Source organism: Eleutherodactylus coqui, chromosome 6 (assembly GCF_035609145.1).
Source record: "Eleutherodactylus coqui strain aEleCoq1 chromosome 6, aEleCoq1.hap1, whole genome shotgun sequence".
Classification (NCBI taxonomy): Eukaryota; Metazoa; Chordata; class Amphibia; order Anura; family Eleutherodactylidae; genus Eleutherodactylus; species Eleutherodactylus coqui.
The window spans coordinates 89734188-89756807 of record NC_089842.1 but is presented as its reverse complement, the minus strand read 5'-3'; the positions used below and the strand labels follow the sequence as shown (position 1 = coordinate 89756807).

The 22620-nt window shown below is 43.7% G+C and overlaps 1 protein-coding gene across 1 annotated transcript in view; it reads left to right on the top strand.

Annotated features, from left to right (window-relative positions):
• LOC136633641 (carcinoembryonic antigen-related cell adhesion molecule 5-like) overlaps positions 1-12154 on the top strand; it is a 30198-nt gene extending 18044 nt beyond the window's left edge. The window contains exon 9 of the mRNA XM_066609399.1: positions 11982-12154. Coding sequence (XP_066465496.1) covers positions 11982-12154 — 173 coding nt within the window. The remainder of the gene's footprint in view (positions 1-11981) is intronic.
• Positions 12155-22620: the final 10466 nt, after the last annotated feature.

Below are 22620 nucleotides of genomic sequence, written 5' to 3'. Positions count from 1 at the left end.
ATCCTGCCTGCGCATCAGGGAGCGTCGCTTCCACTACTGATCTCAGTCTTTCCTGTAAAATTTTGAAAAGGATCTGGCTTGCATGCGGAATGGGGGCTATTGTTCGCTAGTTGGAGCGATTCTGGGAGTCGCCTTTCCTTAGTAGAGGGATAAAGACATATGTTTTTCCAGTCCTGTGGCCATAGTGTGGATGCCCATACTATGCGCTGTAATGGTTTTCACTGGTACTGGCAGCAATAGCTCTGCCAGTGTGTTATCTATGCCTGGTGCTTTATTTTTGGCTAGTTGTTTCATTGCCATATCCACTTCTGACTCCATAATGCAGGGCTCCAAGTCCACAGGCTCCACCTCATGCAATAGTCCAGGTATGTGGTTGCAGGCATATAGTTTCCCTGAGTATTCCCTCAACCTATCCTTGATACTCTGTTGATCATTCAGTACCTTCCCATTTTTGCCTTTGATTGTGCCGTTGTGCGCCAAGAAAGGTTTTCGGGCCATCTTAGCCTGTAAGACTAGGCCTTGCATATGGCCTTTCATGGCTTCTGCTTTGAGTTGTTTGCAAAACCCATTCTAGTCCAATTCCTTATCTTTCCTTGCAGCTCACTAAAAATCGGTATTTAGTTGCCGAACTTCGTCTTTGTTGCCAGCTGTCTTTGCTGCTCTTTTTTTATCAGCTATTCTGAGGGTTTACTCGGACAACCAATAGCATCGTTTTTCCTGCTTCTTATAAGTGAAATGCTTACTGTCTGTTTCCATAACTGTGGACTGTATATCGTGCCATAGTTCCTCTGGATGTTTTTTGGATGTGTTAAGCAGTTCAAATCTGTTTTCCACCTCAACAGTGTATGATTGGGGGATTTTAGAGGTGTCGAATTTTTTCAACGGAGCACCTTTCTTAATGCTATGGAATTTGATCTTGATCTTAGCTGCAAGGAGTTCATGATCAGTGCTGCAGTCGGCGCCAGGAAAGGTTTTTATTGCAACGACTAAACTTCGCCAACAATGATTACACAGGATGTAATCAATCTGATTTCGATGGGGGCCATTGTGAGATGTCCATGTGTACGGTGTTTGGATTGCATAACCCATGTGTTTGCTATCCTGAGCCAATTTTCTTGGCATAACTGTACCAGGCGATCACCGGCTTCATTTCTTTCACCAAGCCCAAAACTTTCTGTGATGGTTACTTTAGGCTGGCCACTGGCTTTGGAATTGAAGTCGCCTATAATGTAAATGATGTCCTTCTTTGACACTTTGTTTAGAGTTTTCTGGATGTTGGCATAATACTCTTCAATGGTTTCCTCATCAGCATCAGTCATTTGGGCATTGACTTGTAAGACTGAGATGTTCACTGGCTTACAACGTATCCAGGGGTAATGATACAGTCGCTGATTGTTCCAAAACTTTCTACTGCCTTTGAGATCTGCTTATTTGTAATAAAGGCTACTCCATTCCTCTTGATTTCCTCGTGTCCAGCATAGTGCAATGCGAAGTCATCGGACTGAAAATATCCATTACCTGTCCCATGCAATTCGCTAATTCCAAGAATATCAATGTTGAGTCTTGTCATTTCGCATTTCGCGTTTCACAATGTCCAATTTCCCTAGGCTCATGCCACGCACATTCCATGTTGCTAGTATGTGAGCTTTAGTACAGCGCAGTCCTTTCCCTTCATCATGAGGTGCATCAGCAGCTGGGCTTCCCGAGGGTTTTCCCCCAGTTGCGTCATGAGGAAATCCAGACTACTTGTACTCAAACCTTGCTCTTCCCCAGTAACATTTAGAGAATCCTTTGGCTTGGGGGGCCTGCCATCGGATACCATATCTGAATCATTCGAGGGCTCTTTCATAGCGTTTCCAAGGCAAAGTTTTTACACAGTATGTCGCCAGGTCTTTTCCTAACCCTCCCTATTTAACCCAGGCTTGGGACCAGCTAATATGGATGACTCCTACATGGCTGGGTAATGTATATTCTGAGTATATACACATTAATATTCCTCTACAAGTTTTAAGAGGACCTGTCATACATGGTTGTCTTGTGTCCTATGTATTGAAAAATAAATCCTAAATACCTTTACAAAATGAGGGACAAGTGTCAATTAAAGCTAATGTGATGGACGTGCCATGGGTCTATTGACTAGTGCAGTACTACGTTTATGTCTGTTGACTGGGGCAGCTCAGTCTTTTTAGGTGATCAAGTGGAACCTACCAAAGTGTGCCCCATGCTTCATACCTTATTTGTCATCATACCATAATCCATAGCACACATTTAAATAGTAACAACCACAGCGCCACTATGAGGACCAGCCACCTCTCCATGGGAACTGCAATATTACTAAAGATAGGGGAAGAACCAGACAGGGCATCATGCTGCCCTTTTTTTCTACAAGAAAGGGCGGCAAACAAGCATCAGGTCCCTCAATCTTCTAATAGAGTTTGTGGGGTGGTGCTCCCAAGAGAGGCCCATTAAGATATTAGTTAGGTGGCTGCCTCTATTGTGTGTATGCCTCCATACATTGTCCCTCTTTCTATAAGCAATAATAACTTTATCTAGCATTACAACAACAGTCCATAACCTAAAATATAGACAGATCCCACCTCCACTGTCAATTTGGTATATGTTGCCCCAGACGGGATACATCTTCCATATCTTTACATTTACTGTGGGATAAACCAAATTAACACAGTGTTTTAGCATAGGTTGCCATGAAGAAATGAACCTATCTACTAGCCATTGATTAGATGGGACCATCTAGCAAAAAAGGACTTTCCAACAAAGATAACCCCTTTTAAGGTACAAATACACAACAATTACAAGCTACAATAGGAGAGAGCCATGGCCATAAATTTTCAGCCTAGGTTGGTTGCACAAGCTGTATACAGGTATATATACCAGCTCTACACAGTGAAAATTGATAACAGTACAATTACATCCGGTGACCCAGATAACATCTTCTCTGATTGGAGACATTATCTTCCCCTTTTTGTCTCTATTTGGACGCAGACCACCATGTAGATTTCTTCCAGCTACAACTCATCTCTGAACACTCTCTCCATCTTGCTGCTACTGTCACTATCACTAATTCACGATGTGCCCCATACTATATTTATGCCCTTTGTGCCCCACAAAGTAATAATGCCCACACACAATAATACATGTCTAGCAGAAGAAATAATGCTTCATTCGTGCCTCACAGTAATACTATCCTTTTTTGTTTTCTCACACAGTAGTATTTCCCATTTGTGCCCCTCCCACAAGTTAATAAAGCCTACTTTGCGTCCCTAAAAGTAATACTCCTAAATTGAAAAAATAATAGCACCCCTCTGTGCTGCCATAAAGTAATAGTGACCCTTTTAGCCCCCACAAAGTAACAGTGCTCTTCTGTGCCCCCACAAAGTAAAAGTGCTCTTCTGAACCCCCAGAAAGCAATAGCATTCCCTATGTACCCACACAAAGTAATAGTGCTCCTTTCTGCTACCACAAAGTAATAATGCCCCGTGCAATCAATACCCTCTCTGCCCTCCCAAAATTCCAGCCCACAGGGATACATTTTATTACTCACGCTGCCGTATGACACCATGTGGCAGTATGAATAACTTGGCTCTTCCCTCCGACTACTACTCTCAGAGTACAGTCTATACCAAACAGCAAGAGACTGATTGAAGATTCAGACTATATACGCTGCCTCACTATGTCAGCCGTCAGGTTGCAGCACGAGTAATGATACCGTTGATGATCAAAGAATAGAGAGAAGCTGTAGCTCTCAGGAAGTGCATTTGATCTGATCGAACACTGCTACACCATTCTTCTTATCTCTGTTTTGGAGGCCTACACTCCCTACATAAACCTACATTAAAAGTTAAAGGGGTTGTCCCGCGAAACAAAGTGGGGGTATACACTTCTGTATGGCCATATTAATGCACTTTGTAATGTACATTGTGCATTAATTATGAGCCATACAGAAGTTATTCACTTACCTGTTCCGTTGCTAGCGTCCCCGTCTCCATGGTGCCGTCTAATTTTCAGCGTCTAATCGCCCGATTAGACGCGCTTGCGCAGTCCGGTCTTCTTCCTTTCTGAATGGGGCCGCTCGTGCCGGAGAGCGGCTCCTCGTAGCTCCGCCCCGTCACGTGTGCCGATTCCAGCCAATCAGGAGGCTCGAATCGGCAATGGACCGCACGGTGCACCGCATGGTGCACCGTGGGTGAAGATCCCGGCGGCCATCTTACTTAGGTAAGTAAGAAGTCGCCGGAGCGCGGGGATTCGGGTAAGTACTGGCCGTTTTTTTTTTTTATTCCTGCATCGGGTTTGTCTCGCGCCGAACGGGGGGCTATTGAAAAAAAAAAAAACCCTTTGGGGTTGTCCCGCGCCGAAACGGGTTCTTTTTTTTTTCAATAGCCCCCCTGTTCAGCGCGAGACAAACCCGATGCAGGAATAAAAAAAAAAAAACGGCCAGTACTTACCCGAATCCCCGCGCTCCGGCGACTTCTTACTTACCTACGGTAAGTAAGATGGCCACCGGGATCTTCACCCACGGTGCACCATGTGGTGCACCGTGCGGTCCATTGCCGATTCCAGCCTCCTGATTGGCTGGAATCGGCACACGTGACGGGGCGGAGCTACGAGGAGCCGCTCTCCGGCACGAGCGGCCCCATTCAGAAAGGAAGAAGACCAGACTGCGCAAGCGCGTCTAATCGGGCGCTTAGACGCTGAAAATTAGACGGCACCATGGAGACGGGGACGCTAGCAACGGAACAGGTAAGTGAATAACTTCTGTATGGCTCATAATTAATGCACAATGTACATTACAAAGTGCATTAATATGGCCATACAGAAGTGTATAGACCCACTTTGTTTCGCGGGACAACCCCTTTAAGTAACTTTGTAAATACCTGTGCTTATGTAAATGTGTATCTCATGTTTTCTTCTCTATTCACATTTAAAGGTAGACGAAAAGTTTAGAACATTGGCGAAGGAAACAGTACAACCTATATCTATACTCCTAAGACAGCCATGTGACTCTACGGTCAATTCTGGGTCTTACTATATGATGGTGAAACACAAATGTATTTAAATGGTATTTACTAGGAATATATTTTGTATTTTAAATTGGATGTGAAATGAACTGTAATCTGCAATCTCTGTAAGCATGGTTTTACATGGCCGTAATATATGTCCGCATATTAGGGTCCCCCATGGTTCTGCTGAAATTAGATCATCAAAGAACCCTATGCACACCTTCTGTACTTCAATCACCATTTGAATCGCAATTTTGAATTCCGCCTAAAGGGGTTATCCCAAGATAACTGTGACTGCTCTTCCATTTATTTGGGTAACACAAAACCTAGCTTTAACCTGGACCATTAGTCTAAAGGCCCATTTAGACACAATGATTATCGCTCAAAATTCGGTCACAAGCCATCTTTTGAGCAATAATCGTTGTGTGTAACTGCACTGACATCATGCAGTTTTTGTTATGCCGTCGCTCATCGTTGTCTTTTAGCGTGCTGAAAGACAACGATGAGCCTTATTAGGGATTCAAAGCAGGATACAGCTGATACTATTGTTTCAGCTGTATCCCGCTCTCTGATAACAGACTGGGTATGAAGAACAGAGCAGTCCAGCTCTGTTCTCCATACACCGCACAAAGCGCTGTCACATTCAGGGGCTTCACCCAGCGGCGGCCCCATTGACATAAAGAGAACATCGTGGAGTCCCCTTGTCACTGAACATATATATCCTTGTCACTGAAATATATACTCACCTTTCCACAGCTGCCGAGGCTCAGGCATGTCCAGCCGGGTCTTCTCCTGCACTGTGCTGATGTGCTTTCAGCAGGTGGGGATTTAAAATCCCCGCCTGCTGAAAGGGCTGCCTCTGATTGGCTGAGCACTGTGACCAATCAGAGGCAGCCCAGAAGAAATTAGAATAAGTGGCAGCATAGTCAGGAGTAAGCTTGATAAAGGCTCACTATGGGCCAAAACGTAGCCTACCATTTTTAAGAAAGACTGTGGAGAAATAAAAAGGTGGCTTTTTTAATTTAATCCTGACTATGCTGCCACTTATTTTAATTTCTTCTGGACTGCCTGGGGTCTTTTGGCTCTGACCTATTACAGTAGCGTGCATCTTCTTTCCACCTCATATTTTCTGAGTGCTGCTGTATACCTGAGAGCTGCCTGTGATTGGTCCCTTCGCTCAGCCAATCAGAGGCAGCACTCATCCATTCAATAAATTTAATCAATGGCTGAAGAGGTTTCACATTCAAAAAATTAGTTACCTGCGTTTTTAAAAACAGTGACCTATAATTTTCGCCGCAGACATTTTTTGCGCATGTAAAATTCACACATGTGACAGCTACCATTGGAAAGCATTGGTTCTTTATTGTGCGATCTTTTTTAACGCGCGAATAATCGGACGTTAAAACACCTGTGTAAATGAGCCCTTATACAGTTTTTTTAGGTTTTGCTATTTTTGTACCCAAAAACGCTTTTTTTTAAAAAAAGATTTGCTTTTGTATTTTTTTCATGACGCGTGCTGTGTGGATTAAATAATGGACTTACTTTTTTCTCTGATTTTTCTGGTATTTTGCAGGAATGCCACGTGTGATTTCTTAATTTTTTCTACATAGTTGGGCTGTTCTCACACAGCCCACTTTTTATAAAGTTCAGTGCAGCATTTCAAACGCCGTGCAAAATGCTGTACAATGCGATTTTCAAGAGCTGTCTATATTCATGCATTTTAGCACTTTTTAACGCACCTCTTCACCTATTGTAGTGATGGGGTGTGTTAAAAAACAAACGCTGCACAATGTGTTTGAAAATGCTGCACAAAATCCTAGTAAAACTCCAAGGGTTATAAATGCGGCATTTTGCTAACGCATGTGAGAGAGCGGCCTAAAGGGTGAAAGGTGAGGTTTTGACATTTTCATTTTTTATTATTTTTTTACATTATTTTTATACTCGTTATTTTTGTCCCATTAAGGGACTTGATTAACACCATATTTTATCATTCTTCTAATGCACTACTATACTTCAGTATTGCAGTGTATTACAAAGCCTATGACGCTCAGCCAGAGCTGAGGCATATTGCGGATTGTTAACACTCTTTGTTAAAAAAAAAAAAAAAGGACGTTGGAGTTTTTGCTTTGCTGCAGTTACATCTAAGAGCTCTTTCACACTGGTGATCGCGATATCAGAGTATGAAAATCGTGACTGTTTTCCTGCGAGTTTTGAGCGCCAGAGCTGCTTTTTCTTGCATAAACATTGCTACCACTTGTGATTTTTCTCATGCGATTTTATTTTTTAGTGCGAAAGTCAATAGGAATTTCTAATGTTAAAAACGCATCGCATCAAAAACACAAGTTTGTGCTTTGCAATGCGATAAAAAGGAGGATCCATAGGGAAACATGGGAGATAAAAAAGTGCAAAAGCAGAAAGATAGAGCATGCCGCAATTTTTTTTCTTACAACATTGCATGAGTGAAAACAGCGCAAATGTGAATGAAACCATTGAAAGTCATTGGATTCATAATCCTGCATTTTCACTCACTCTTGCATTGTGCGAAATTCGCGCAATTTTATCGCCAGTGTGAAGGCGCCCTCAGGCACATACGAGTTGTGGCGTGATTAGTTAAATTGTCTTACCGCCTGAGGCCATAAAAGTGGTTCTACCCTTGGACTATAAAAAGGCTTTCAAAGGCTACTTGTGTGTAGTGGATCACGAGACACCTCTATAATGTAATCAAAGAGATTTTGCCCCGTTATCTCTTTGAGTCATTGCTATTGGAAAAAATAATTAATAGACCAGGAGGTATTTGTAAAATGAATAGTCCAAAAGTAAAGTAAGCTAGACCTTATCATTATAAATTGGTAATTTGGGGATTTTTTTTATAGCAAGATTATTAACAAAAATTTGGAAAACCAAAAATCTCCAGGCATTGAGGCTGGGGTTTATCAAGCTAAATTTACTGATGCTGTAAGAAAAATTGCATTAAGAAAATAGAAGTAATAATCAAAATTTATTGTTTATTCAGATGACCGTATATCAGCTGCGTGTTCACGCTGAGCCGATATACGGTGTCCTTGTCTGCAGGGAGGGGGGGAGAGGATGGGAGAGCCAGGAGCAGGAACTGAGCTCTCGCCCCTTTCCCGCCCCTCGCCACTATTTGCAATGGGAGGGGTGGGACGGGGGCGGAGCTAAGTGCCGTTACTTAGCTCCGCTCGTCCCGCGCCCTCCTATTGCAAATAGTGGCAAGGGGTGGAGAAGGGGCAGGCGTTCAGTTCCTGCTCCTGGCTCTTCCATCCTCTCCCCCCCCTCCCTGCAGACAAGGACACCGTATATCGGCTCGGCGTGAAAACCCAGTCGATATACGGTCGTCTGAATAAGCCCTTAAGCTGTAACGGTCTCAATGCATTAAATCAGCTGTACTACTGTTCGTTTTCACAATACAGTTTTTTGGTGTTCTTGCCTCTCTACCTCCTTTTATTGTTTTGACAAGAAACAGAATTGTATGTTCTGTATCTAGAATGATATGTTATGGTCTTCTGTTGATATGTAAATAAAAAGTATTTATTAAATAAAAGAACATTGTCAAAGTTTTGTTATTTCTAGTTGCCACTCTTAAATTAGTTTGTAAGCAACAGTAACTTCCTCAGCATATAGATTCAAAACAACTTCTATAAAGACATACAATCATAATCCATCAGAAAATGTAGAATTAATGAGTACAGGGGTCCCTGAAGTTACAATGTTCTCAGGAGGATACAAACTTTTGAGTATACAATGGTCTTTCCTGGGCTGCAGTAACTTGAAACCAGATCCAACATACCATGCCACAGGCAGTCCAGATCTGCAGGGTGCGCTTTGATGGAAAATCCAGGCCAATCAGCATGGGCATTTTACTGGTAAAACTTCTGTATTACTGAACTGTGGGAACTGATTGGCTGTCGGACGTCTCTCTACGGTGCAGTGCGGTACTACATGTCCTGTGTTGCTTTACCCATATATGACGTACTCCTCTGGACACCAGGGGAGGGCAGCTCTGTTTTATATTTCTGGCTCACTATATGTATTGTATAAAACCTGCAACACCCTGGAGAAGCTCCTTATAAAATGTGATTTACATCCTTCAGAAGCTATTTCTGACATTTATATTAAAGTGTGATTGTTCCCAGCAAGAGAAACCAAGTAATCTTGTAGATATAATTCCTTTTAATGGCTAACAAAAATACATGATGTTACTGCAAGCTTTCAGGATATCGCCCCCTTCATCAGGCTATTGAATGAAAAGTCATGCTTTTTTGTTAGCCATTAAAACGTATCATATCTACAAGATTACTTGGTTTCTCTTGTTCGGAACAATCACACTTTACTCTACTGGCTAACACGGAACCAAACCTTTTTTGACTGGAAAAAAATAGCGTCATTAGGCTATAGCCCTTTCACTTTAAACCACACCCTTTATATCCCCTTACATTACTAGTGTCTGTTGTTAGAAATCGGCTTTACACAGTGATAGTGATTACAGTGCAATTACCTTCGGTGATCACAGGTGACATATATCTGGGTGCAGACCACCATGAAGACTTTCAGCCAAGACTGCCCACACTCTCTCCATCCTGACGCTACCTTCAATTAACCTCTTAGTACTGCCCCCCTAGGATTAGTGCCACTTACGTAGCTGCACTCACTTGTAGTGTTCTTTCTGTGATCCCAATTAGTTATAGTGCCCTCTCAGGGTCTCCACTAAGTGATAGTGCCTCCTCTATGACTGTACTTGGTTTTACTACTTTATCTGTAGCCCTTCTTTTCCTGCTCCGGTGACTCCGGTGGTCTGAGTCTAGCAGCAGCAGTACAAGACTAGCATCTTAATTAGACACACTACTAGTTTTGGATGCTGTGATTGCTGACTCCTCCTATTCTACTTCACTCAGGGGGGAGAGCAAGAGATGGGGAAGAGTCAGGAAGCGCAGTGTCCAGTACTACTTGTGTGTACTAAAGATGTTTTTTGCTGCTGCTGGGCCCAGGGAATCAGGACACACCGCATGTGTTCTGGGATGGTAGGACAGATTTGCACAACATTAAGGAGGATTTTTGGACTAGTCCTCCCTGCAAATGTGTTTCATTTCATCAATATTCCTGGGCTGACTTGCATGTACAGCCCACTTCAGGTCATGCACAGTATTTAGATGCAGTTAAACAGGGTTTCCACCACTTTCAAAACTTGCCCCAGGGTAAGTAAAAAAAAAAAAAAATTACCATCTCATGGTGTCTCTGGTTCAGTGCTGCTGACACAGTCATGTGATAAGACCATGGAGGCATGTTGGCTGCAGCAGTCATGTGAGCGATGAATAGGACTGTCGCTTTCTGTTTCAGCGGGAAACTAGTCAAGAGAACATGGTGTGCTTTGTGTGAATTAGTAATGTAATTGCTGTTGGTTTGCAGCAAATTTCAACCTATGTACTGCAAAAAGTGAAATCCGCAGTACAAATTAACATACTGGGTATATAAAATCTACACTGCAGGTCAACTTCTGCACATATTTTGTGTGGAATTCTTTAATAGTATCTGGATGATATTTGCTTGATCCTCATCTACTTTGCTGCTACTGTAAACGCTGCAGATGTTCTAAACCTGAGAACATAGAAGTACAATTTTCTATTCTGCAGTTTCCCTGTATCTGGCACCCCTGACCACCTGCTGTGCACAGAATAGCAACACAGCTCCATTCCCAGATATTTAACCTCTTAGATGCCAAGGTCAGTAGCGACCACAACATCTAAGCAATTTAGAGGGAGGAGGCTCCCTCTGTAACCCATCATCTTACCCCATCACTCAATTGTGCTGTGCGATATGTTGCCACTGCAGTCCAGTAGTAAATCCTGGGGCTGAATATTCCGCAGGAGATCATATTTCATAACGCTGTTGCAGAATATTCTGTCCTGTGTGAAAGGTCCTTATATGGCTCAGTAGAAAACTTTGTATAGCATATATAATCCTGAGAAAGTACAGGCTCATAATATGGAAGAATCTGTCTCAAAATGGCCGCTAGATACAAAATGGAGCATTATAAGATGTAAATAAGCTTGTGTGTAGTGAAACAATAATTAAAGCAGAAATAACTTTACAGCAGGGTATTCGGTGCAATGTCTAATGATTTTTTTTTTTTTTTCCCTTTCTATTCATCCGAGAACATTTGCCTGGTACAGCCGCTATCAGAAAAGACTCCCCCATGTCCTGAGCTTTGGGAAAAGAGCAAATTGTGCTGATAAGACGCTGCGATCATCCAAACTCCCAAGGGAGAATAATCATTTGAAGGACATTTCACATATTTATTCTCACTGCGCTGATTGTTCAACAAAGCACAATTCTTGATGTTTTTCTAACCCAATAAGATTAACCTCGTGACTAATGACGTATTCCTTTCCTGTATTAGAACTATGCTCAGTCAATAAACGCTCAGAGTACGTACGCCTTAAGCAGAGTGAGCTATATACTTGCCGTGGCTCTCTCTCCGTATCTGAGGAGAACTAGAAACCGACTCTTTGTGTGGTTTTTGGCCTCCGTGGTGCACCGGATACTAATTGATTTGGAACCCAAGGCTTGAAAGGTTAATGTGACCTAGCGGTCCTTAACAACTGGCGTAGTCGGCAGGATTATTGATTGACGCTGATGATAACCATTGGACTACGACACAGACCTGGATTGATGATATCAGCCGTGCCAAAGTCCGGGGACTGATCAACCCCATACAGCGCGGTAAGTCACATATATACATATATATGATGTCTGCCGTTGGTCTGTTTTGGTACGTTTGATTGTAGTCTGTCCTGCGGTCAGTCGTTATTTCAATGTACAATTGTTAAGCTGTCATCAATAGACATTGTTACCTCAGGTCTTGGGTAATCTTAAGTGACACCAAGGGACAGAATCGATAGATATAGGTACCTAAGTTGTTGTTGCAAATTTATTGTGTATTTAAAGATATCCATGAGTATAGGTTCCAGGGGGTGACTGAGCATAGGGCATCAGACGTGAAAGTCTTTGAACATCACGTGATTGAGCATAGGGCGTCAGACCTCCAGTGGAAAAAGGGCTCGGATATTAGAAACATGTTGAAGTTCTTTAAGAAGAAGTCCAGTGTGGGCGTGGCTTGACGAGGCACCGGAACGGCAGCTAATTCCTAGGCTCCGTTCGGTAGAAGCACTAAAAAGCGACTCCAAACCACTCACCGGAGGGTGCACAACACTTTTAAAGCGGTGTGAAAGCCTCAGGAATCCGGAGATGTCACGAAGGAGAGCATCTAAACAAGCCCCGAGGAAACTAGAGTCCTTCTTCACAGCGCGCGGCTCTGCTCCAACAATGGCCGCCGGAGAGACACCCTCTCCCGCTCCTACAAGTCCGGAGCATAGTGAAAGCAGCAGGACCGCTGCAGAAGGAGAGATGGAGGAAGGAGCTCTGCAGAACGCTGATACAACAAGCGAAAACCCTCAGAAGGGCGGCAGACCATCGGATAGCATAAGGTCAGTGCATAAAAACAAAAATGTCTCTGTACCCACTCTATCTAAAATGGCGCCGGCCACGCTGCAGCTTAACAGTAGCTCTCCCACTAACAGCCCTGCTAAGCAAAAACAAAAACTGCAAACAGAAGAAGATTTAGAGGGAGATACGTATTGTACTAATGAGAGCATGGATGAAGGAGGTTTGAGTAATCTCTCTGCTACAAACAGACCTGTTACCGAAATCTACATTAAGGAAGCAGTGATGGCCCTCAGGGATACCATACAAGCCGACATTCTCGTATTAACTTCAAAGGTTAACTCCTCAGTGCTGGACATTAACAGCAAAATTGAAAAAAGCGAAAAAAAGATGGAGGAGATAGTTGTATCACATAACTCTTTAATTGATGCGCACTACGAGTTGGAAGAGAAAGTAACGAAACTGCAACTCAAATTAACAGACCTAGAGGATAGAAATAGGCGCAACAATGTCAAGATAAGAGGCATCCCAGAAAAGATACCGAATGCAGAGATCGCCAACTATATCACATGCTTTATGCAAGCTCTTCTCCCCAATATGCCAGATCAAGATCTGAGGATTGATAGAGCACATAGATTGCCACGTCCGAAATTTCTCGGCGAAGAAATTCCTAGAGACGTAATAGCCCGCATTCATTACTTTAAAACAAAAGAACTGCTTATGTATGCTGCGAGAAAAACCCAACCATTTCCGCAACCTTACACAGATCTGCGATTATTCGTTGATTTATCGCAAGCAACGTTGGAAGCGAGGAAAAATTTTGCAGAAATAACATATGCATTGCGAAGCGCAAACATACCCTATAAATGGGGCTTTCCTACCAAGATTATAGTAACTAAAGATGGCAGACACCACATCTTCTTAAACCCCAAATCCGCCGCCGAAACGCTGAAGTCTTGGGGAATAACCCTTCAAGTATCACATAACTCGCAAGCTAAACGTGACTCAAGTACCCGACAACAAACCATCAAATAACAAATTTGTACACCATAAAGAACACTTTTTCTCTCTGGTGACTAAGTTTTACTACTAAAAATAGTGCCTTCTCTTCGTAGCTGGACTTTCACCCCCACGAAACAATGCAAGTCCAACCTTGCCGCAGTTTGGTTAAACTGCCCTACTTTTTCCTCCTCTCTATAATGATACATTGTCACAATTTGTGGCGGCTCAATAGAGCATCGAACAAGGAGGACTGTGTTTGTTCTTTCTGTTTTATGTTTATAGGCATCATCTGGCTCTGGGATCTCTCGCGTCTCTACGTTCATCATCGGACCTCAACACTATGGCTGTGAAGCTCCTGTCATTAAATGTCAACGGCCTGAACTCGCCCTTCAAAAGAAGATGTGCATGGAAAGAAGCAACATCTCAAAAAGCAGAAATTGTATGTATGCAGGAGACTCATTTGTTGGATAGCGACTGTAACAAAATGTCACACAGATCTTACCCGCAGATTGTTTTTGCATGTGCGAAAAAAAAACACGCTGGTGTCATGATTGCTTTCAAAGAAGGCACAATGTTTGCCGTGGAAAAACAAATCTGTGACCCGAGGGGGCGGTATATAATTTTAGTTGGGTCTTTAAAAGACCAAAAAATAACCCTGGTCAACACATATGTGCCCAACACTAGACAAATAATTTTCCTTAATAAGTTAAAAAAAATAATAAACAAAAATGCACAGGGACCAACACTAATGCTGGGAGATTTTAATATAATCCCGGATAGTACCATGGACACCACTAGCCCTACTACTAAAAGAAATGCTACACTTAACGTATGGCTACATAGCAATGCTCTCTATGATTCGTTCAGGTGTATCAATGCTTCTACAAAAGAATATACACATTATTCGTCGAGACATAGAACTTTTGCAAGGATTGACTTGTGTCTGGCAGACAAACCACTTCTTGCATCGATCACAAAGGTGGACATCGGCACCGCCTCCTGGTCGGACCACGCCCCGCTGACTGTACACCTAAACACAAATAACTCTTATAAAATTAACAAAACATGGAGAAACAACACATATTTAATGAATATCCCAAAATATAAAAAAGAAATTCAAGAAGCCCTCATTGAGTTCTTTAAATTTAATGACACTCCACAAATAAACTCAACGACCCTATGGAATGCCCACAAGGCATTTATAAGAGGCATTTTGATTAAACTAGGGTCAAGATATAAAAAGAAAAAGACAAAGAAAATAGACGACTTGCTCACAAAACTACATGCTATGGAAGTGGAGCTCCAAAAAAATCCCTCCACAAGGGCACATAACGATATACATAAAATAAGACTTGACCTCCGCAAGAACCTGTTAGGGGACTTCGAAAAGGAGGTCAATGCCAAAAGAGCTAATATATATACATCAATAAATAGACCATCTAAATGGATGGCTAATCTATTAAAAAAGAAAACTATAAAAGCCAACATTCCCTATATACGGAGCCACTAAGATAGCAAAATTAAATTAACGCATCCAAAACAAATAGCTAACACCTTTTCAGCTTATTACAGCAAACTATATAACTTAAAAAATGACACACAAACAGAACAACCGAACAGTTTATCTATTCAAAAATTTCTCAAATTGGTTAATTTACCTTCCTTGAGCACTTCTCAAGCTGAACTCATAGAAGAACCATTTTCACCTTCTGAAATATCTAAAACCTTAGATTCACTCAAAAATAGCAAAGCTCCGGGTCCGGATGGCTATTCCGCGGAGTATTACAAACAATTTGCGGTAACGTTAATGCCATACATGACAAAGGTGTTTAACTCTGCGATGCAATTAGGTAACTTCCCCCAGGAGATGTTACAAGCAACAATTGTAGTCCTGCCTAAACCAGGGAAGGAACCAAATTCTCCAGCGAACTTTAGACCTATATCCCTTCTAAATACGGATATTAAAATCTACGCCAAGACGCTTGCCCAACGTATTCTTAAAATTCTCCCAAAGATAATACATTCAGACCAGATGGGGTTCGTGCAGGGGAGGCAGGCCTCGGACAGCACTAGAAAAATACTGAACCTCTTACACACAATTGAGAAAACGCAAACTTCTACTATTATGCTTACATTAGATGCCGAAAAGGCGTTTGATAGAATCCATTGGGATTATGTATTCAAAACGTTAGAAAAATTTGGGTTCGGGGAAAAGTCCATACGTGCTGTGCGGGCCCTGTACTCTTTTCCAACTGCTAGAGTTTTGGTCGATGGAGTATTGTCAGACTCTCTGTCTATATCTAACGGTACAAGACAGGGGTGTCCGCTGTCCCCGTTGTTGTATGTGATGGCTATTGAACCATTGGCGGAGCTGATCCGCACAGACCCAAATGTAAGGGGTGTTCCGGTGAACCACAGGCAATATAAACTGGGACTTTTTGCAGATGATGTAATCCTTACACTAACCCATCCATTAGAGTCCCTAAGATCTGCATGTGCAATACTGGAACACTTTAGCAAAGTATCAATGTACAAACTGAATGTGGACAAATCACTTATTCTTGGAATCAACATAACAAAAAAATTGAGAGATGAAATCCACACGGAATTCCCCTTTGCATAGAAAGAGAGGAGTGTCCCTTACTTGGGAATAGCCCTGACACCACAAATTAGAGACCTGGAAAGCGTAAATTATACTAAATTATTGAACACTACGCAGAAAGAATTAGACCACTTAGATACGCTAAATCTAACATGGTTTGGAAAAATTATGGCCTACAAGATGAAAATCTTGCCATTGATCCTATATTATTTCAGGGTTTTGCCGATTCATGTATCCAGCACTACTCTAAATAAACTGCAGAAACAATTAAGCGTATTTATATGGGGCGGTAAGAGACCTCGACTGACTCTATCTATACTCGCATTGCATAGAAGGAATGGAGGAGCGGATGTCCCCAATTTAACTGCTTATCATAAAGCTATTATACTTAACCAATCTAAACAACTATTGCCCAATGACAGCACTCTGGGATGGCCCACTATGGAAAGAAGCTTCTTGAGGAATGTCTCAGGTCAAGCTATAATATATGCAAGTTTGGTTGAAAAACATCTGCACCCAAAAAAGGCAAAAATACAAATACCCGACTTACCAGCAACACTGCGAGCCTTAATAGATGCATGGAGGGACCTTTCGGAAAAAGCAAATACCTTAGACAATATGCGAAGAACCCCATTACCCTTAGAGCTACTCTATCTGTATATACCAGATATAGATATGAGACCTTGGACGACTAGGGGAGTAAAATGGATAGACGATCTTATAGAATCAAAAAAAATTAAAGAATTCCAAGATTTACAGCTCAAATACTACCTTCCCCTAAAGGAAAAATTTATCTACTTTAAAATTCAATCCTTTCTGAAGGAAACATCTATCCATAAAATTAAGCTCCCAGCACTACTCATAAACAAAATGAACCAACCAGATAAAAAAATAAAATCTGATACAAGATCCTTTTATGACATAGTGACTAATAATACAACATTAGGAAAAAAAGCTTATATGCTGAGTTGGGAGAAGGAACTAAAGAATATGATCTCGGAACTATCATGGTCCAGGGCTTTTACATTAACCGCCAAATCTACCAAAGGCTTGGGTATACTGGAAACCCAGACAAAAATATATATGAGATGGTACTATTCCCCATCCCTGATATACAGTAGATCTAAAACAGGTGATGGTCTGTGCTGGAGGGAGTGTGGAGGTAGGGGAACGCTTTCCCATATCTTTTGGTTTTGTCCCAAGTTGAAACCATACTGGGATAAGGTACTCAAATTTATAGAGGACATAATACATATCAAAGTACCCAGGGAGGCACCGTTGATATTGCTATTGGTGGGTACTGAAGAGTTACCAAAACCAATTAGACCTTTACTGGCACACTCAATCATGACAGCCAAGACCATAGTAGCAAAACATTGGAGGAAAATTGACCCCCTGGGGATAGAAGAGTTCAGGAACCGTATGGCAGATCAATATGTAAACGAAAAATGGCTTGCTCTTCGCAGCAACTCATCTAAACAATTTGATGCTCAGTGGGAGATGTGGAGACCCCAAAAATAAATGTTGCTAAATGCTAAATATTAATTGATGCCAGGTTATATTGTTATAAAGTTTTGTTAAGTGTTTTCAGTACAGTAGATATATCCAAGGAGAACCTATCAAGGAAACACTTCGTAATTACAATACTAGAAACTTCGTGTTTTACTTGTATAAATATGACTTTTCCATTAACAAAGCTAGTAAACATTGGTTGTACATGTATTACTTATGATATATTATGCATAACATGTTCACGATGTATTGATATGTTCTTCATACCTCTTTTTAATGATCTACTTTCCGAATCTGTTAATATTACTTGAAAATTTAATAAAAAATGAATATTCAAAAAAAAAAAAAAAAGAAGAAGTCCAGTGTTACTGGTCTCCTGGATCCTGTGCACTTGGTGTCATGTAGAGGAGGGAAGGAGTATGTGAAGAAGGTTAAGAAGTTATGTGAGATAGTGGGTATGCCGTCTGGTGGCAGGCTACAACCTGGATTGTGGTCAGAAATGTTGATTAAGTGTAGAGGGTCACTGAATGATGCTGGTTTATTGAAAGACGCTGAAATGTGGCATAAGGTTTCTGTACAGTTGAAAGATGAAGGTTATGAGGAAGTTGAATGGATTGAAGAACATGCAAAGTCTTACAAGTACCGTAAGCCTGTCAGACCGCCTCCATATGAGGGCTCTGATAAGACTGATGATGTTTCACATTGGACATGCACAAGGTGTGGAATTCAAAACCCAAAACAAAGGGACACTTGTTTTAACTGTGGCTCCCCCAGACCCCGCGCCACTAATACTGTCCCGAGTTTTCCGGTCCTGACTGCGTCCGGATCATATTTTGTCCCACCTAGTGCCCTTAAGGCACCAGTACTGGATGATCCCACACCAGAACCACAGGGTCTGTATCCTAGCCTACAGCCCCTAAAGGCTGGACAAGACAACGTTAACTTAATAGATGATAGTCCCCGTACACCTCCAAAGGACCCGCCCCCACCTCCTAAGTCCACTTCCTATACGTCCGCTGCACGCACTGAAGACTCCTTTGCCTCTACAAATGACTCTTGGTCGCCCCCCCAAATCATATACGAACAAATGTACGGTGATGTGGGCAATGAGGTCCTTCTGAAAGTCATGCGCCACAATATCGCAAAGTTATCTGTGGGCGCAATGGTTAACCCAGCTAATAGTTCTCTACGTCATGACGGGGGTTTGGCCAAAACTATAGTCCTGGCCGGTGGCCCAGACATACAGGTTGACTCTGATAATTATATTCTGAAGTATGGTAAGGTTGCAGTGGGTGGAATAGGGGTCACTGAGGGAGGTCTGTTGGACTGCACTGTCTTGATACATGCTGTGGGTCCCATCTACCGTGAATCCGAGCCACTTACGGCTGCTGAGAGACTGACACAATGCATAACTGCATGTATAAATTATGCCTCCTCCCTATCAGCCTCATATATGCCTAAGAGGTCAGTTGCAATACCTGCCATCTCTTCAGGCATTTTTGGGTATCCCATCCGTGACTGTACAGCAGTCATAGCCCAGGCAGTTGTTACACTGCTGACCACCACCTTTGTTGACCTGCATGAGATTATTCTGGTGGCTCATGATTCCCAAACTGCTGAATGTTTCAAAGAAGGCTGCATTACAGCTACTAGCCGTGTACGCCCAAAGGCCCCCCCGTCTCGCCCCTCTAAGTCTGAGCCTCCACAGCCGGAATCTCCTCAAGAGGTTAAAGTGTGTCCAGCAGTACAAGAAGATAGTGAGGGGGAGGAGGAGGGCTGTAAATACGTGAAATTCACTCCACGGGAATGTAGCTCGTTGCTTAAAACTTTACCCAGTCCTGAAGACAGACCCATGCCTTTTCTACGGCGTATTATCCAGATACAACAATCCTACTCTGCCACATGGGAGGACCTTAATAGCCTCACTCAGCTGGCTGCCGGGGACTCCTACTGGCCCATTATTGAAAAACACCTCAGTGATGCCCGTCTACCATCCAAATCCACATTCCACTCTGGAGTGGAATTCTGCTCCCAGCTGAAGGAGTGGGCAACAGAATGTCTCACCGATCAATCAGTGTCCCTTAAAGATGTAGTACAAGAGAAGGATGAGTCCTCAGAGAAATTTGCTGCGTGCCTCCGCCAGTTGTATAGTGACATGGGTCTCACCACTCAGAATAAGATCCAGAGTGGCATGCTTGTCTCTGCCCTAATTGACGGGTTGAAACCTGACTTGAAGGCATCTGTCCTCAAAACCCAACCAGAGGTGTACAATGCTTCTTGGGGCGATGCTTTAGCCATAATCAAAGCATATAACAAGACTTTAGCCGCTCAGCCCGCTGTTACCACCCTTCTTACTGACGTGTGTGCGCCATCACCATCAGAGACACCATCCCAGACCACCGCTGTCATGTACACGGCACCGGTTGCAGCACCAATGGCCCCCCTGCCGCCTCCAGCCCATATGACCCCGTCTGTCGCGAGCGCGCCTCCCGTCTACTACCCACAACAAGTCTATCAGCCTCACCAAGTATACCCCTAGCTCAGCAACCGTTCCCGTGTTGGCTGCTGTTACTACTGTGGACAGAGGGGCCATATTGCCAGAAATTGTGAAGAAAAGAGACGTGATTTCCGCAGACAGGACCGTGACCAGAGAGGCACACGCCAAAGAGACAACTGCCCCAGGCAACAGGAGCAACGTTATGACACTCGCTGCTACCAGGATATCCCTCCCCTCCCACCTCCGCCTGCGGACCAACCACAGCAGTCTCAATACCGCCAGTGAAGTTCAGGCCAACCCGTTCCCACCATGGCGGCGGTGCACAGGAAGCCCGGATCCATAGTCTCTCTAAAGGTTGACGGCACTGAACTTCCTTTCATGGTGGATACGGGGGCGGTCCGTACAGTCATATCTGCCTCTTCCCTACCCCCTACAGTCACAGTGACCTCTGACTTTCTCTCATGCATAGGTGTCACAGGCCAACCTGTCCGAGTTCCCTTGTCAGTCCCTGTCCCAGTGGGACCATTCCCTGACGTCATGGTCCGCCTCTTGGTGTCCCCTACTTGCCCAGTTAATCAATCTGTTAGGTGCAGACCTCCTGTCACATCTACGGACCACCCTTGAGTACACTGAAGTTGGTCTGACAGTCCAGGTACATGATCCCAAAGCACCACAAGACCCTCAGGCCTCCTGCTGCCTTGCTGCGCTGCCCATCCTCCTTAATCACCTTGTGCAGGATGAGCCTGAATACGGCCTGCCTCCCGAAGTAAGGGCTCAAATTCCTGACTCTTTGTGGTCAAAAGGCCCAGATGGTATTGGACGCTGGCCAGTTCGTGCAGTTCATGTCTATCTTAAACCTGGAGTCCAACTTCCACGGGTCCCACAGTGTCCTCTCAAGTCAGCGCCAGAAGCCGCAATTGAACCTCAAATAGAGGCTCTTAAAGCAAGTGGAGCCCTCATTCCTTGTATCTCCCCTTGCAACACTCCACTGTTCCCAGTCAAGAAGAAAACCGCCAAAGGAGAACCTCCCAAGTACAGGCTTGTTCAGGACTTACGGGCTGTTAATGCTGCAACCATCCTCGAGACCCCCAATGTCCCGAACCCCTACACTCTTCTGGCTCAGATCCCACCCACTGCAACAGTTTTCACAGTTCTGGATTTGCCCAACGCTTTTTTCTCAATTCCGTTACATCCGGACTCCAGATACCTGTTTGCATTCACCTACAGAGGCCGCCAATACACCTGGACTGTCACACCTCAAGGGGCACAGAACAGTCCCAATCAGTTTGCACAAGCCATCCTCTACTGCCTGGACCCCTGGATGTAGACTCACCAGAATGTTGCCCTCCTCATCTACGTGGATGATCTCCTCCTCTGTGCTGATAACATGCAAGATGCTATCTCTGCCTCCATCTCTCTCATGCTCTACCTGTCCTCCATTCAGGCGAAGGTATCTCTACAGAAGGTCCAATTTTGCAAAGATCATGTCCTGTTCCTTGGCCACTGCATTACACCTGGTAAACGCCACCTCACCCAAGCACGCATCCAAACCATCAAGGACACGCCTTTTCCACGCACCATCAAGCAACTCCAGAGTTTTCTTGGATTGATCACCTACTGCAGAAAATGGATCCCAGATGCTTCACGCCACATGGCTCCTCTCTATGAACTCCTCCACCACCCAGACTCTGACATTTTTGCTCACGTCTCCAGCCCACACACACAGGCAGGCCAGGCCTTTGTGACCCTCAAAGACGCCATCACCTCTGCCCCAGCTTTGGGCCTTCCAGACTACAACCTCCCCTTCACCTTATATGTCAGCAATCAGGACTCTTTTGCTTCAGGCGTTCTGTGTCAGCAGCACGCCTCCAAGGATCGTCCTTTGGGATACTACTCCGCAAAACTCGACCCAGTTGCAAGTTCCATCCCCATCTGTTTCCAAGCAGTCCAAGCAGCCTATGTTATTCTCATTGAGGTGGAAGATATTGTTCTAGGCCATCCGCTCACCATCCAGTCCCCACATGATATCACCGCCATTCTTACGCTCCACCACTCCAAGGCTATTACTGCCCAACGTCTCCTCCGTCTGCAACACGCCCTTTTGGTCCCTGACCACGTCACCCTCAAGAGGTGTACCACCTTAACCCAGCGTCTCTGCTGCCAATTTCTAGGGGGGGAGGTGAAGATGAAGAGGACAAGTCGCAAGAAGAGCAAAGGACGCATGATTGTGTTGAAGAAATCAAGTCACAGGCCATGGAAGGCCTCTTACTGTCACAGACCCCACTACGCAGCCCGGAACTGAACTTATACACCGACGGATCCCGGTATATGGGTCCGGATGGACAGTTTCACACAGGGTATGCAGTGGTCAGTGATGAAGAAACCATACAATCCGGAGCCCTACCCCCTCTATGTCAGTGCAGGCGGCAGAACTGGTGGCTCTTGAAGTGGCATGCACAATAGCGAGTGGACTGAGGGCAAACATTTACACAGACTCCAGGTATGCCTTTGGAGTGGCACATGACTTCGGG